Genomic DNA, 13,422 nt, shown 5'->3' on the forward strand with positions numbered 1-13,422 from the left:
ACCCAAACTTCCAAAAGACGGGACTCCAGGGCTCTTCTTAAGCCTGCGGGCCTGGGTCAGGAGAATCCACTGCCCCGTGCGGGCCCGCCGGCCCTGCTCCACCTCGTGGCGGGCCAGAAACACGCACGCGCGCTGCGCATCTGCCCCATCCCGCACAGCGCAGCCAGCGGCGGTTGCAAACAGCAGTCGCGCATTCACAGTCGCTCGGAGCGTGCCTGTGTGGCTCTCAGTACTCGGGACCTCCGGCTTTCTGGGACCGCCGGGAAGCAGAGAAACGTTTCCCTCCCGCTGACATCTCAGTCGTTCTTCCTCTGGGCGATTCAAGTTCATTCACAACCACAGCAGACGCATACGTGCGCGCGCGCACACCTGTACCCTTAAAGAAACTCTTCACTCCCAGTCGCCAGAAAACCAATTTTTGACCGGGGCAGCGGGGAGGGGGGAGGTCCCACTCCGTTTTCTTTCTGAAAATTCCTTGGACTTTGGGAAAAGCCCGCCGCGCATTCTGGCGAGGAAGGGGATGGCGCTTGACGCAGAGGTCGATCTTGCACAGTCTGGGCGTCCGCTCGGTTTCCCTCTTCCGCCCCAGTGCTGAGCAGGTGGGGCGTGGAGAGCCCGATGGGAGGGGGTGAGCGTCTGAAGAGGGGGGACGCAGGGGGTGGCGGAGAAGCTAGCGTGCTGAGCCCAGAGGTTCCCTCTCCTGGGGCGCGCGGGAGCGAGGTGCTGGCGAGACACCCGCTACGTGTCGCTCCTCCGCGCGCTGCCGGGAGCCGCCGCTGCCCGCGCCCTCGGGCCCCCGCCGCCGCTGCTTCCCGCGGAGCCCGTGGCGGCGCCCTCAGGCCGGTACTTGAGCCAGCAGATGACCCAGGTGACAACCACTGAGAAGAGCGCCAGGATGCTGGCCACCGACAGGCAGATGGGCCCCACGGGCGAAGGCGAGGGCGTCCCGGACCCCGGGCCAGTGCCAGGCGTCGTCCCGACCCCGGGGGATCCCCCGCCGCCGCCACCACCGTAGTGGTTGACGAAGATGAGGCCGGTGAAGAGCAGCACCACCATGGACAGGAAGGAGAAGACGACGCACACGCAACCGGCGGTAAGCGCGGCGCGCTTGCAGTTCTGGCAGCTCTCGTAGGCACCGGGTGCGCGCAGGCCCGTGCGGGCGCGGGGCGCGGGGTCCGCGTCCTCGACGGGCGGGGGGGGCTGCGGGGCTGCGACGGGCGGCGCGGCGGCGGGCGCGGGGCGGCGCGCGGGCAGCGGCGGGAGGCGGTCCTGGGGCAGCGGGTCGTGCGCGGCGCGCAGGGCCAGCGGGAAGGCCTCTGCGAGCTTGGTGTTGTTAGGCAGGCCGTGCACGCGACTGTCGGGCAGCGGCGTGCGGTGGCGGCACACGGGGCACGCGATGGCGCCAGGAGGGCCGTGCCAGGGCGGCGGGCGCGGTTGGCGCTCAGGCCCGGCACTGGCGGCGGCGGCGCGGAGCTGCAGCTGGCTCAGGCACTCCTGGCAGAAGGTGTGCAGGCACGCCAGCAGTTTGGGTGCGCGGCGGTCCGCGTCGAAGTAATTGTAGCAGATTTTGCACTCGTAGTCCTCGAGCGGAGGGAGGCCGGGGGCCGTCGCCGATGAGTCCCGGGCTCCCAGCGCGGTGCCCCCGGCTCCTGTCCGGCTCCCGGGGCTGCTGCTCGGGCTCTGTTCGCTGTCGCCGCTGTGGCTCGCCGGCGCTGCCATGGCATGATCCGCCCCTCATCGGGGGGCAAGGTGAGCGCTCTCCTCCCCCGGCGCGGCTGGTTCGGCTCCGGGCGGGGAGGAGGCGCTCTGCCTCCCCCCTCTGACTGCTGTCGCCTGGCCGGGGGGCTGGGGACGGGGGCGGCACCACTGGCTGGGCCGGGCGGGGGCGCAGTTGGCGACCGCCTCCCACTCGCGTCTCCGCACCCCACCCCGCCTCCAAGCACCCGAGCCTCTGACCCTCCCAGTGCCCGGGCGCCTCTCGGCTGTCCGCCCTCGGTCCCTTCCAGGTAGCTGTTTCGGCAGCTTTGGATGTTGGGTGTAGTTGTATCTGGACGTGGGATTTTAGGAAGCAGGGAGGCGATGAGGACCCCGGATTTGGGGTGCGGCTGTTCTGAGAGGTTGCGTTTCACTTATGCAGCACTCTCTTCCACCCGGGTGATGACCGGGGGTGGGGTGGAAACTGGGTTCTGCTTTTGCCTTTTTTCTGCACATCTCTCCCGTCCCCCCCCCCCCCCCCCCCGTTATCCTGTGTTTATTCTGCTCTGTCTGGGGCTGGGTCCCCGGAGCGGCTTCGTCCACCCCTCCCACACCCACCCCCCATCCAGAGCTGGGTCCCCGGAGCCGCCTCGTCTCCCCCCACCCCCACACACCAGCCGCAGCTCACCAGTGATGTAATGCGGGATCCGCGCAGGGAGGGGAGGCGGCGGCCTCAGCAGACGGGCAGCGGCGTCTCCTGCCCTTGGTGAAAATCGTGATCTCATTTCTCCGTCCAAGGGCGAAAGCCAATAATCACCAAGCAGTTTACGCCGTGCGCTTTTATTAGCCTAGCCCCAGCAGTCCTGTAACGCGTCTCTCAGGGTGGGAGCAGAGAGTTGGTAGCATTTTTTCTTCACCGTTTGCAAGACATGTTGGAGCTGTACAGTTCTCCTTTTCCCCCTGTGACATTCTGCTTCCTGAGATGTTAAGGAGGCACACCGTGCAGACTCACGGCAGGTCTGGCTCTTTGCCTCTAGCTGCCCACAACGGGGACCAGCTTAGCTGTTTCCTTGGCGCGCAGGCATTTGCGAGAAAGTTGTCGAACAGGTTCACACAATTTCCAAAGCGCAGTCTTAACCTAGCCGTCGGCACTTCTCATTTCCTTTGCCTGGTTAAACTACGTTACAAACGTAGAGAACAAAAAACTCCACAAGTAACACAGACCAGAGCTCCACGTTAACAAAACTGGGAGAAAGGGAGCAGGCAGGACTTCTCTGAGGAGCACCTAGCAGAACAGAGGGGTGGAAAGTTGGAGAACATCTGAGAGGTGCTTTTCAGGCATTTCCTGTTCCCCTGTTTCCCCAGAGTGGGCCTCTGCTTAGGAAGAGGGATGAACTCAACTCCCCATCCCCCACATGAAAAGGGAAAAGGGAAGAGGATGACTTTAGAAGATTCTGGATTCCCTGAAGTTGCAAATATTCCCACTGTCTGTGTCTGCAGAAGCCAGCAAGATGCCCAGGGAGGAATGGATGGGAAGCAGGCAGAAGGAAAAAAAGGAAACCACTGAACTCCCCAAGAACCGACAAGAGGTAGAGAAATTGCCACAAGTCACTGTAAGCTTCTGTGACATTTGAAATCAAGTTTATGTTTTGCTTTATGTGCTTAGTGCATGGGATATAAGCTTTCTTATTATTTTCAATCTGAAGAAGAGGGGGTGCTCCGATATTCACAGTTCATCCCCAAATACTTAGAACAGCTGGGGCTGGACAGGACCAAAGCCTGGAGCCAAGAACTCCATCCGAACTTCCTGAGGATGCCAGGGACCCGAGTGGCTTCCTAGGATGCACTTGAGCAGAAAGCTACAGTCAGGAGGGAAGACAAGACTTAAACCCAGGCACTTTGATGATACATGTTGTGGGTATGTCCAGTGGTGTCTCAACTGCTATGCCAAACGCATGCCCCAGATAGATGTCTTAAGTTGGAGGTGACTTAGGTGAGGCTCTTTGAAAGTCAATAACTTTTGGTTTTTTTACTTTCAACTTTTGTAATCATGACTTGGGAGTTACATACTTTGCCGTTTATTTACGAGTTTTATTTTGTGTAGGGGGCAGTGATCCGAGAGCAGGTGGATGGGACATCAGGGGAGGCCCTGCTCTGGCCGTGGCTCACTGCAGGATTGCACAAGCCCACTGCAGTGACGGGTCTCTTGGCCTTCTCTTTTCCCCTTTGGACTTTGGAAGAGCCTGTGGATATGCATTTTATGTGGTTTTAAAGTAGGTTCTTCTGGTCTAAGCCTCTGCCGAGGAGAGGGAAAATGCTGATATAAGAAACTTTATTTTTAAAAGCTTTTAAAATATCCTTCTGGCTGAATTTTAAAAAATGTATTCATTTATTTATTTATTTATTTGAGAGGCAGAGACAGACAGACAAGCCTGTGTCTGCTGGATAACTCCCCAGGTGCTTGCAGTAACTGAAGCCAGGATCCAGGAACTCAGTCCAAGTCTTCCACAGTGGGGGGAGGGGTCCTTGCTTGAATCATGACCATTGCCCGCCACATTCTACGTAATCAAGAAACGGGAGCCAGGAACCAGAACCAGGGATTGAACCAAGGGACTCAGATTTAGAAGATGAGTCACGAATGGCCATCTTAACTGCCAGGCCCATGCCCTCCTCCTGTACAGGAGGAACTTCTCATCAGAGAGCTATGGAGAAGAGCAGCAGCAATGTGGGTGAGCTACTGTGGCTTACCCTCCCGCTCATCAGTCCTTAGGACACGCAGGGTCTCTGTATTTGCATGTAACATGTATTTAGGCAACAGCATTCAAGATTTTCAAGTTTCGCTTTAATACATGTCCTCACTATACACCAAGATTTCTCTGCCTCAGCACTATTGGCATTTTGAACCGAGTAATTCTTTGCTGTGGGCTCTGTTGGATGCTTAGCAGCCCAACAAAAATGTCTCCCTGAGGAACATGGGGGCCGTCCTAAAGTCACAGGTTTACTTAAAGTGAAGTCAAAACCAGAAACATCTTTGACTTTAATCAGGATGAGCACAGAACTGCCAGTGGCATTTTTTTGCAGCTATAGGCACTGACTCTGTAGCTCGGAGTATTTTAGATACTGCTATGTTCTTCTTGAAAGGGATAGGTATGATTTTTTTTTTGAGATAGCTTTATCAAGTGGCAATATCATAGCAAATGAGGTTTATCTGAGGCATGATTATTGCTAATTAAAAATACTTATTAAACTTTAAAAGTCGAAGTTTCAGAGAGAATGACAGAGATCTTCCATCTGCTGGTTCAATCCCCCAAATGACTGCAATGGCAGGAGCTGGGCCCATTCAAAACCAGGAGCCAGGAAGTTCTTTTGGCTCTTCCGTGTGGGTACAGGGATTCTAGAACTTAAGACATTCTCTGCTGCTCTCCCATGCTACAGGCTGGGCGCTGTTAGAAGTGGAGCAGTTGGGACTTGAGCCAGCACTTGTGTGGGATGCTGGTGCCATAGGCTAAACCTACTATCTCACATGTCAGCCTTTACAGTTGTTGAGAATACATTCTGTTGGCATTGAAACAGTTGCAAAAATTTGGTAAAGAATGTTTGAATTTATTCTCTATATTGGGCCTCATTTTTCTTTTTAGTAGGACTCAAAGTCTTCCATTATTTTTAAAAGATTTATTTATTTATTATTGGAAAGTCAAATCTACAGGGAGAAGGAGAGACAGAGAGAAGATCTTCCATCCACTGTTTTGCTCCCCAAGTGGCCTTGATACCCAGAGCTAAGCCAATCTGAAGCCAGGAGCCAGGAGCTTCTTCCGGATCTCCCAAGCAGGTGCAGGCTCCCAAGGCTTTGGGCCATCCCAGACCACAAGCAGGAAGCTGGATGGGAAGCAGGAGTGCTGGGATACAAACCAGCACCCATATGGGATCCCAGCACATGCAAGGTGAGGACTTTAGCCAATAGGCTACTGTGCTGGGCCCTCCATGTTTTCAATTATTTTATATCCCAGGGCTAGTTGTAATTTTTAGCACTCACAGAGCGGCTGTGTGGAGACTTCCATCACTGAGGTGAGGAGCTGTGATATTCTTGAAGAGTCTAAGTTTGAGTTACAGTGGTAGCTAGCACCTGTCCTAATGGGCCGCGAGGTTGTGTGTCCACAACACCTGCAGGAGCCAACAGGGAAGCTTGGTCATTTATTTCTGAATTAGGGTTTGGCTGGGAAGAAGGATGTGTTGAAAGGTAGCTCATATCATAAATAAAGAATTCAGGCTGAATGTCAGTGTTTGGATTGGTTTTGTAAAACTTTATGAAATTTGGGCTTGGCAGCGTGGCCTAGTGGCTAAGGTCCTCGCCTTGATCCCATATGGCTGCTGGTTCTAATCCCGGCAGCTCCACTTCCTCTCTGTCTCTCCTCCTGTCAGTATATCTGACTTTGTAATAAAAATAAAATAAATCTTTAAAAAAAAAACTTTATGAAATTTAATTTATTTACTTTGTTTATTTGAAAGCTGGGGGGGGGGGTGGAGGGAGAGAGAGAGAGAGAGAGAGAGAGAGAGAGAGAGAGAGAGAGGAAAATTGTTTCATCCATTGGTTCACTTCCGAAATATCCGAAGCAGTGTGACTGGGTAAGGCTGAAGTTAGGAAACAGGAACTCTACACATCTCCTACACCTCCCACATGGGAGACGTGACTCAATTACTTAGCCATCACCTTCCGCCTCCCGAGTGCCCAATAATAAGAACCTGGAGATAGGAATGGAATTGGGACCCGACTCCAGGCACTCTAATCTGTGATGTAGGTATTCCGCTGAAACAATGTGATGGCCACCTCTGAAAGAATCTCACTCATGCCTTCACCGTACTAGACCCTCAGCTTTTGCTAATGGTTTTCTTTTGGAAGACATGAGTAAAGGCGAAACAGTCACAGCCTCTGGCTGTTCCTGTATTCTTCCCTTTCTCTCCCTGAACTCTAAGAGGAGAGAATGTTTCTGCTTGGAGGAGGTATCTTACAAGGGATGTAGTGGGGAATAAGTATTTGCATAGAATGTGGGCTGGTGGTCTTGAGTCAAGTTCAAAGTGTCTTCGTTATGCTTTCTATACCATTAGATGTACTGTTTAGCTTTTCTGTGCCTCAATTTCCCAAGCTACAAGATGGGGATAAAATCTTTTCCTGCTTAAGTCTGTGGTGAGAATTGGATCTTTTTTTTTTAAGACTCATGTATTTATTTAAAAGGCAGAGTTATGGAAAGAGAGAGGGAGGCACACACACACACACACACACACACACACACACGTCTTCCATCTGCTGGCTAACTCCCCCAAATGGCTGCAATGGTCAGGGCTGGACCAGGCAGAAGCTAGGAGCTTCCTCCAGGTCTCCCATTTGGGCATAGGCGTCCAAGTGCTTGAGCCATCCTCTGCCAGGTTTTCAGGCACGTTACCAAGGAGCTGAATTGGAAGTGGAGCTTCAAGGACTCAAACCGATGCCTGTAAGTGATGTGCATGCACTACAGGCAGCAGCTTGACGTGCTGCACCACAACATGGGCCTGCATTGAACTTGTGTTTTTTTTTTAAAGATTTATTTATTTTTATTAGAGCAGATTTACACAGAGAAGGAGAGACAGAGAGAAAGACCTTTCATCCATTGGTTCACTCCCCAAGTGGCCAGAGCTGAGCCAATCTGAAACCAGTAATCAGGAGCTTCTTCCAGGTCTCCCACACAGGTGCTGGGTCCCAAGGCTTTGGGTCATCTTCGACTGCTTTCTCAGGCCACAAGCAGAAAACTAGAAGGAAAGTGGAGGAGCCGGAATACGAACTGACACCCATATAGGATTCTGGCACATGCAAGGCAAGGACTTTAGCCACTGGGATACCGAGCCAGGCCCAGATTCAACATGTTGTACATGTAAATACAGTTCTCAGTCCTGCTCACCCTTATTTTCATTAATGTAAGGGGTTTCTCTACCTCATCTCAGTAATCTTCACAAATGCCCTTTGAGAGAGCCCAGGAGGCTTGTGTGAGCAACTCAGTGAGAAACAGCCAATAGCAATGGAGTGTTTCTCACCCACCTTTACTGCTGTTTCGAAGATATAGAGGCAGGTGAATCTCAGTTGACTAGAACAGGCAGGGGCCTGACCTATGAATTTAACCATGCATTATTGATCTGCCAGTTTTAATAAATAAAGCCGTGCATAAAACATTAAGGCAAAGCGAAATCCCACTGGCAGTATTGGAGGGTTAGATGTATAGGCAGATAATGCCACTCAGAAGCAAGTAGTAATTGATTCAATCAAACAGCTGACATTTTAAAAATAGAAGCTGGGTCGATTCAACTCAATATTTATTGGATCCTATTTTAGAAGACATTGGTGCTGGTGATGATCTCTAGCCTTCAGGAACTAAGAATGTAATGGCGCATCCTAAGGAGACAGGATGCTGAGTGTCATGGGATGCACTCGAAGGGATTCTAGAAGAGAAACGGGGCACTAAGGGAAAACTAAGGAATCCGATGAAGCATCAACAGTGGTCCGTTAGTTGTGATCAGTGTAGCACATTAATATAATATATTGATAATAGGGAAACTGGGTATAAAGTAATATGGGAACACTAGAAATCTGCCAAGTTTTCTGCAGCTCTAAAACTATGCTAAAATTAAAACTGCATTGTAGGGCCCGGCAGTGTGGCCTAGCGGCTAAAGTCCTCGCCTTGAACACGGCAGGATCCCATATGAGCACCAGTTCTAATCCCGGCAGCTCCACTTTCCCATCCAGCCCCGTGCTTGTGGCCTGGGAAAGCAGTCGAGGACGGCCCAAAGCTTTGGGACACTGCACCCGCGTGGGAGACCCGGAAGAGGTTCCAGGTTCCCGGCATCGGATCGGCGCAGCACCAGCCGTTGTGCTCACTTGGGGAGTGAATCATTGGACGGAAGATCTTCCTCTCTGTCTCTTCACTCTGTATATCTGACTTTGCAATAAAAATAAATAAATCTTTAAAAAAAAAAAAGAAAGAAAGAAAGACTGCATCAATGGCAAAGACAAGATGGGGATGGACCTCCTTCGATGGAACTACTTAAAGGAAACATCACTTAGGTTTTCCCTCACCTTCCAATATAAAATTGCAATTCTTTTACATTTCCTGTCCCTCTTGCCTGCTATATGTTATTCCATAACATAATTGATTATGCCTGTTACCAGTTATAATCTGAAGCCCTTGTTAAAAAGTTAAAGATTTCAAGGTCTTCAGCACAAGACTGAAGCAAGTGTGAAACGTTTCTGAGTCGGTGTGTCCAGGCAGCCAGCCCTGCCTCTGAGTGCTATAGCTTTAACTAGTTGACCTGTGGTCTGTCTTCCCACACATACATGTGAGCCACTGGGGGATGGGATCTGTTTCTAAAGCTTCATTTATTTAAAAGGCAGAACAGCAGATGAGTGAACAGCTGGTCTACTCTCCAAATACCTGAAAACAGCCAGGGCTAGACTAGGCTGAAGCCATGACCTCCAGCTGGGTCTGGTGGGTCAGGAATCAATTTGGAGATACTGATTCCCTCAGTCTGTTTCTGCTAAGTGGGTCCAGCTTAGCACAACTTAAAGGCCAGTCGCCTCCACCCAAGATAAGGCTCATCTGAGCAGAGACCAGCAAAGACCACCACAGTCCTTCTGGCCTCTTAACCTTTGCTTTTCTTGAACCCAGATGTCATTCAGGAAGAGAAGATGCTGAAAAGGAATACTGTACATCCTGAACTCAGTCAACACTTATCCCCCCGATGTGGGTTTCATGTTGGAAAGGGAATTACTGAATCATAGGCACAATGAAGTTTGTATTTTTCCTGTTAATTAAGTAAAATGGGAGTGTATTAATCTAATTATAAAATATTGCACCTGCCACAAGGTGCGTTTCCTGTTGTCCCTTAGGCAGCATCATGGAAATCACCTAAGGGTACAATGAACTCATCATGTAATGAGGAATAATACAAACATTAAAATAAGATGATGCGGACCTGGCGGCGTGGCCTAGCGGCTAAAGTCCTCACCTTGGATGCGCCCCGGGATCCCACATGGGCGCCGGTTCTAGTCCAGGCAGCCCCACTTCCCATCCAGCTCCCCACTTGTGGCCTGGGAAAGCAGTCGAGGAAGGCCCAGTGCATTGGGACCCTGCACCCGCGTGGGAGATCCGGAAGAGGTTCCAGGTTCCCGGCTTTGGATCGGCGCACACCAGCCGTTGCGCTCACTTGGGGAGTGAATCATCGGAGGGAAGATCTTCCTCTCTGTCTCTCCTCCTCTCTGTATATCTGACTTTGTAATAAAATAAATAAATCTTTAAAAAAAAATAAAATAAGATGATGCGTATGAGGGTATTCAGAAAGTTGGTAGAAAATGTGCCTTATGAAAAACTATGCATGGCTAGACAATTTTTTTACAGCAAAGAAAGTTCTAACTACATTTTCTTTCTTTAGAAAGATGTATTTATTTATTTATTTATTTATTTAGGAAAGTCAGATTTACAGATAGAGAGACAGAAAGATCTTCAATCTGCTGGTTCATTCCCCAAATGGTTGTAATGGCCAGAACTTAGCTAATTAAAAGCCTGGAGCTTCTTTAGGGTCTGCCACCCTGGTACTGGGGCCTAAAGCTTGGGCAATTTTTCTTTTCCTTTTCAGGGCATAAGCAGAGAGCTGGTTCAGAAGAAAAACAGCCAGGGCACCAACCAGCGCCTGTATGAGATGTTGGCTCTTGCCTGCAGCAGAGTAGCCTGTTGAGCCATTGTGCGATCCCCTAATAACGTTTTCCATAAACTTTTGGAAAAATCCTTGTAATTCGCAGCTTGCCTATGAATGCAGGTATGTGCACGCACACACACACACACACACACACACACACACACACACACATGCTCTAAGTTCTTCTGAGTTGCTCTGCTGTTAAATACTCTAAAGAAAAGGGAAGGTGAATCTCTCACCCCTTAGAAAAGCAATCAGAGGGGCTTTGTACAAAGGAAATCCTGTACAGGAAAAAGTTCTTATCTATCATACTGTATACTGAATTATTAGAAGGAGAAAAGGTGTTATGTCTTGAATTTGTTTCAAATATGTCAGCAAAAGTAAATAGACTTTAAAAGTGAGTTTCTCTGTGATTGAGAAACAGGCACCCCATTACGTGACAAGTCTCTTGTGATATTTGAAAATGTTCCTGTAGTCATCAATCTTTTTTTTTTAAAGATTTATTTATTTTTATTACAAAGTCAGATGTACAGAGAGGAGGAGAGAGACAGAGAGGAAGATCTTCTGTCCAATGATTCACTCCCCAAGTGAGCCACAATGGCCGGTGCTGCGCCGATCCTGGAACCTCTTCCAGGTCTCCCACGCGGGTGCAGTGTCCCAAAGCTTTGGGCCGTCCTCGACTGCTTTCCCAGGCCACAAGCAAGGAGTTGGATGGGAAGTGGAGCAGCCAGGATTAAAACCGGCGCCCATGTGGGATCCTGGTGAGTTCAAGGTGAGGACTTTAGCCGCAAGGCCACGTGGGGCCCTAGTCATCCATCTTAGAGACTCAAAACCTGACGATTTTTTTTTGGATAAAAATAGCACTAACAATGCTTCTGTTTTTGAAGACTTCAGTAAGCACCATGGACCTTTTGTTCGTTACTTTATTCCTTTGTCCTTTTCATCTTTGAGAACGTCAGAGAGACCAGGTGCCTCCTGTAGAAGCTAGGAGGAAAGGCGAGGCTTTCAGAACTCACTGCCCAGTGTTAGTCCTGAGTGTCCTTCTCTGCTTCCTCCTCTCTCCCTGGGGACTGCTCAGGCTGCAGCACTCAGAACCCAGACGTTAGTGATGTTCTTGCTGGAAAACATGGAACAACTGGATCAAGGGAAATGAGGAGGGAACCTAGGAGCTCGTCAATTCTATCTAAGCAGAAAGAAAAAATAGAAGGCTCCTCCACAGTGGATCTAGATTCCTGTTTTTTCTTCCATGCATGGTCTTTGAAGCTTTTTGTTATGCAGGGTCTTGCAAAGTTTTTGAGAGTCACTAATCTTAGAGGTTTAAACAAACCTCGCGTGGGACAATCTGTGGGCTATGATGGTTTAACTTGAATCTCTGAGAGCCATTCAAGAATATTGCCAACTAACAATAGACTTCATTCTAAGACAGCTCCTGCTTATCATATGGTGCTGTTTTATGGCAAAAGCAAGATTAGCTGGACATGTGTATAATGTTCTTTTCTTTCTTTTTTAAAACTATTTTGTTACAAAGATTTATTTATTTCTATTGGAAAGTCAGATATACAGAGAGGAGGAGAGACAGAGAGGAAACTCTTCCATCTGATTATTCACTCCCCAAGTGGCCACAATGCCCAGAGCTGAGCTAATCTGAAGCCAGGATTCAGGAGCTCTTCCGGGTCTTGCATGTGGATGAGGGTCCCAAGACTTTGGGCCATCCTCCACTGCTTTCCCAGGCTACAAGCAGGGAGCTGGATGGGAAGCAGGTCTGCTGGGATTAGAACCGGTGCCTGTATGGGATTCCATTAGAACCAGCGCCTGTATGGGATTCCAGTGCGTTCAAGGGGAGGATTTAAGCCACTAGTCCACCGCAATGGGCCCCTTAATTATTATTATTATTATATTTTTTTATTATTATTTGATACAGTTTAGTTGGCACTGGCGTCTCTCTTCCCCTTCCCCAATGTTATTTTCTTTTAGTGATCTTTCTGCAGCCTGGATTGCTTAAATCAAGTCTATTGTTGCAAGAAACATTTCCCCTTCGTCTAATTTGACCCTTTAATTAGATACTGTAACAACAATTGGGTATAAAACATATCAAGGCTACAGCAGCTCTTTTCCTTTAATTTTTTTTTTTTTACTTGCTAAACTTTAGAAGGGGAGAGAGAGAAAAAGAGAAAGAGAGGAAGATTCCTCTGAATTGCTGATTCCTCCCCCAAGTGCATACGTTGGCTGGGACTGGCCCAGGTTGAAGCTAGGAGACCTTAATTCAGTATGAGTCCTCCTTGTGTGTGGAAGGGATGTAGTTACTTCAGCTCTACCCTGCTAACTCTCTGGGTATACTCACATGAAGCTGAAATTGGGAGTTGGGTCAGAACTTGAGTGTAGGCCCTCCTCTATGGAATGCCAGGATCCAAAGTAACATCTAAGATGCTACCCTAAATACTTACCCCTGAATCTTTTTTTAAAGATAAAAAAGATATGGTAGTTTCATTTATAACAAAAGCTCTTCATAGATGCTTCAGATAAGAGTAATGAAGCTACAACTCTATTGTACTTCCTATCATTATTTGTTCTCATATTGTGTTATAGCAATGGATCCTAAACTTGCAAAGGCTGCCTGAGAGTTGTGAAATATTAAAGGCACTTAAGTTTTGAACCTAACACCAGGATTGTCTTGTTCTCTAGGGAGGCTGTAAGCCAAAAGATGGTGAAAGTCTATATATACACTATTTAATCGTGCTCTACTGCAAGGAGAGATGTTGTAGGTTCCTGTGCACTGTGGGAGGTGAGGAAATGATTCCGTTTCTAAGACTCTAGTCTTTGCTATTTTGCAAAGACCGGAGTGGTCAGAGACCTCACAAGACTGGCTGAGGAAGTCCTTGTGTTTCATTGCCAACTGTGGACTTCGAAAGGAAAGGGATTTCAAATAAAAACGTTTCAGCCAGTTGTCAGTTCTCACTCTTTAATTTTCTTGTTTTCTACACACATGCCATTTACTTATAATCTCTTAAGTGT

The 13,422-nt window shown here is 49.1% G+C and overlaps 1 protein-coding gene and 1 pseudogene across 1 annotated transcript; one reads left to right on the forward strand and one right to left on the reverse strand.

Moving 5' to 3' along the window:
- Positions 1-581: 581 nt before the first annotated feature.
- On the reverse strand, positions 582-1,942 carry LOC118757868 (RING finger protein 223). Its single transcript, XM_058665068.1, has one exon. The coding sequence runs from the start codon at positions 1,717-1,719 to the stop codon at positions 739-741; it is 981 nt and encodes a 326-aa protein (XP_058521051.1). The 5' UTR covers positions 1,720-1,942; the 3' UTR covers positions 582-738.
- Positions 1,943-4,863: 2,921 nt separating this feature from the next.
- LOC118757893 (U4 spliceosomal RNA) lies at positions 4,864-4,945 on the forward strand (annotated as a pseudogene).
- The last annotated feature ends 8,477 nt before the right edge of the window (positions 4,946-13,422 follow it).

Source organism: Ochotona princeps, chromosome 5 (assembly GCF_030435755.1).
Source record: "Ochotona princeps isolate mOchPri1 chromosome 5, mOchPri1.hap1, whole genome shotgun sequence".
Classification (NCBI taxonomy): Eukaryota; Metazoa; Chordata; class Mammalia; order Lagomorpha; family Ochotonidae; genus Ochotona; species Ochotona princeps.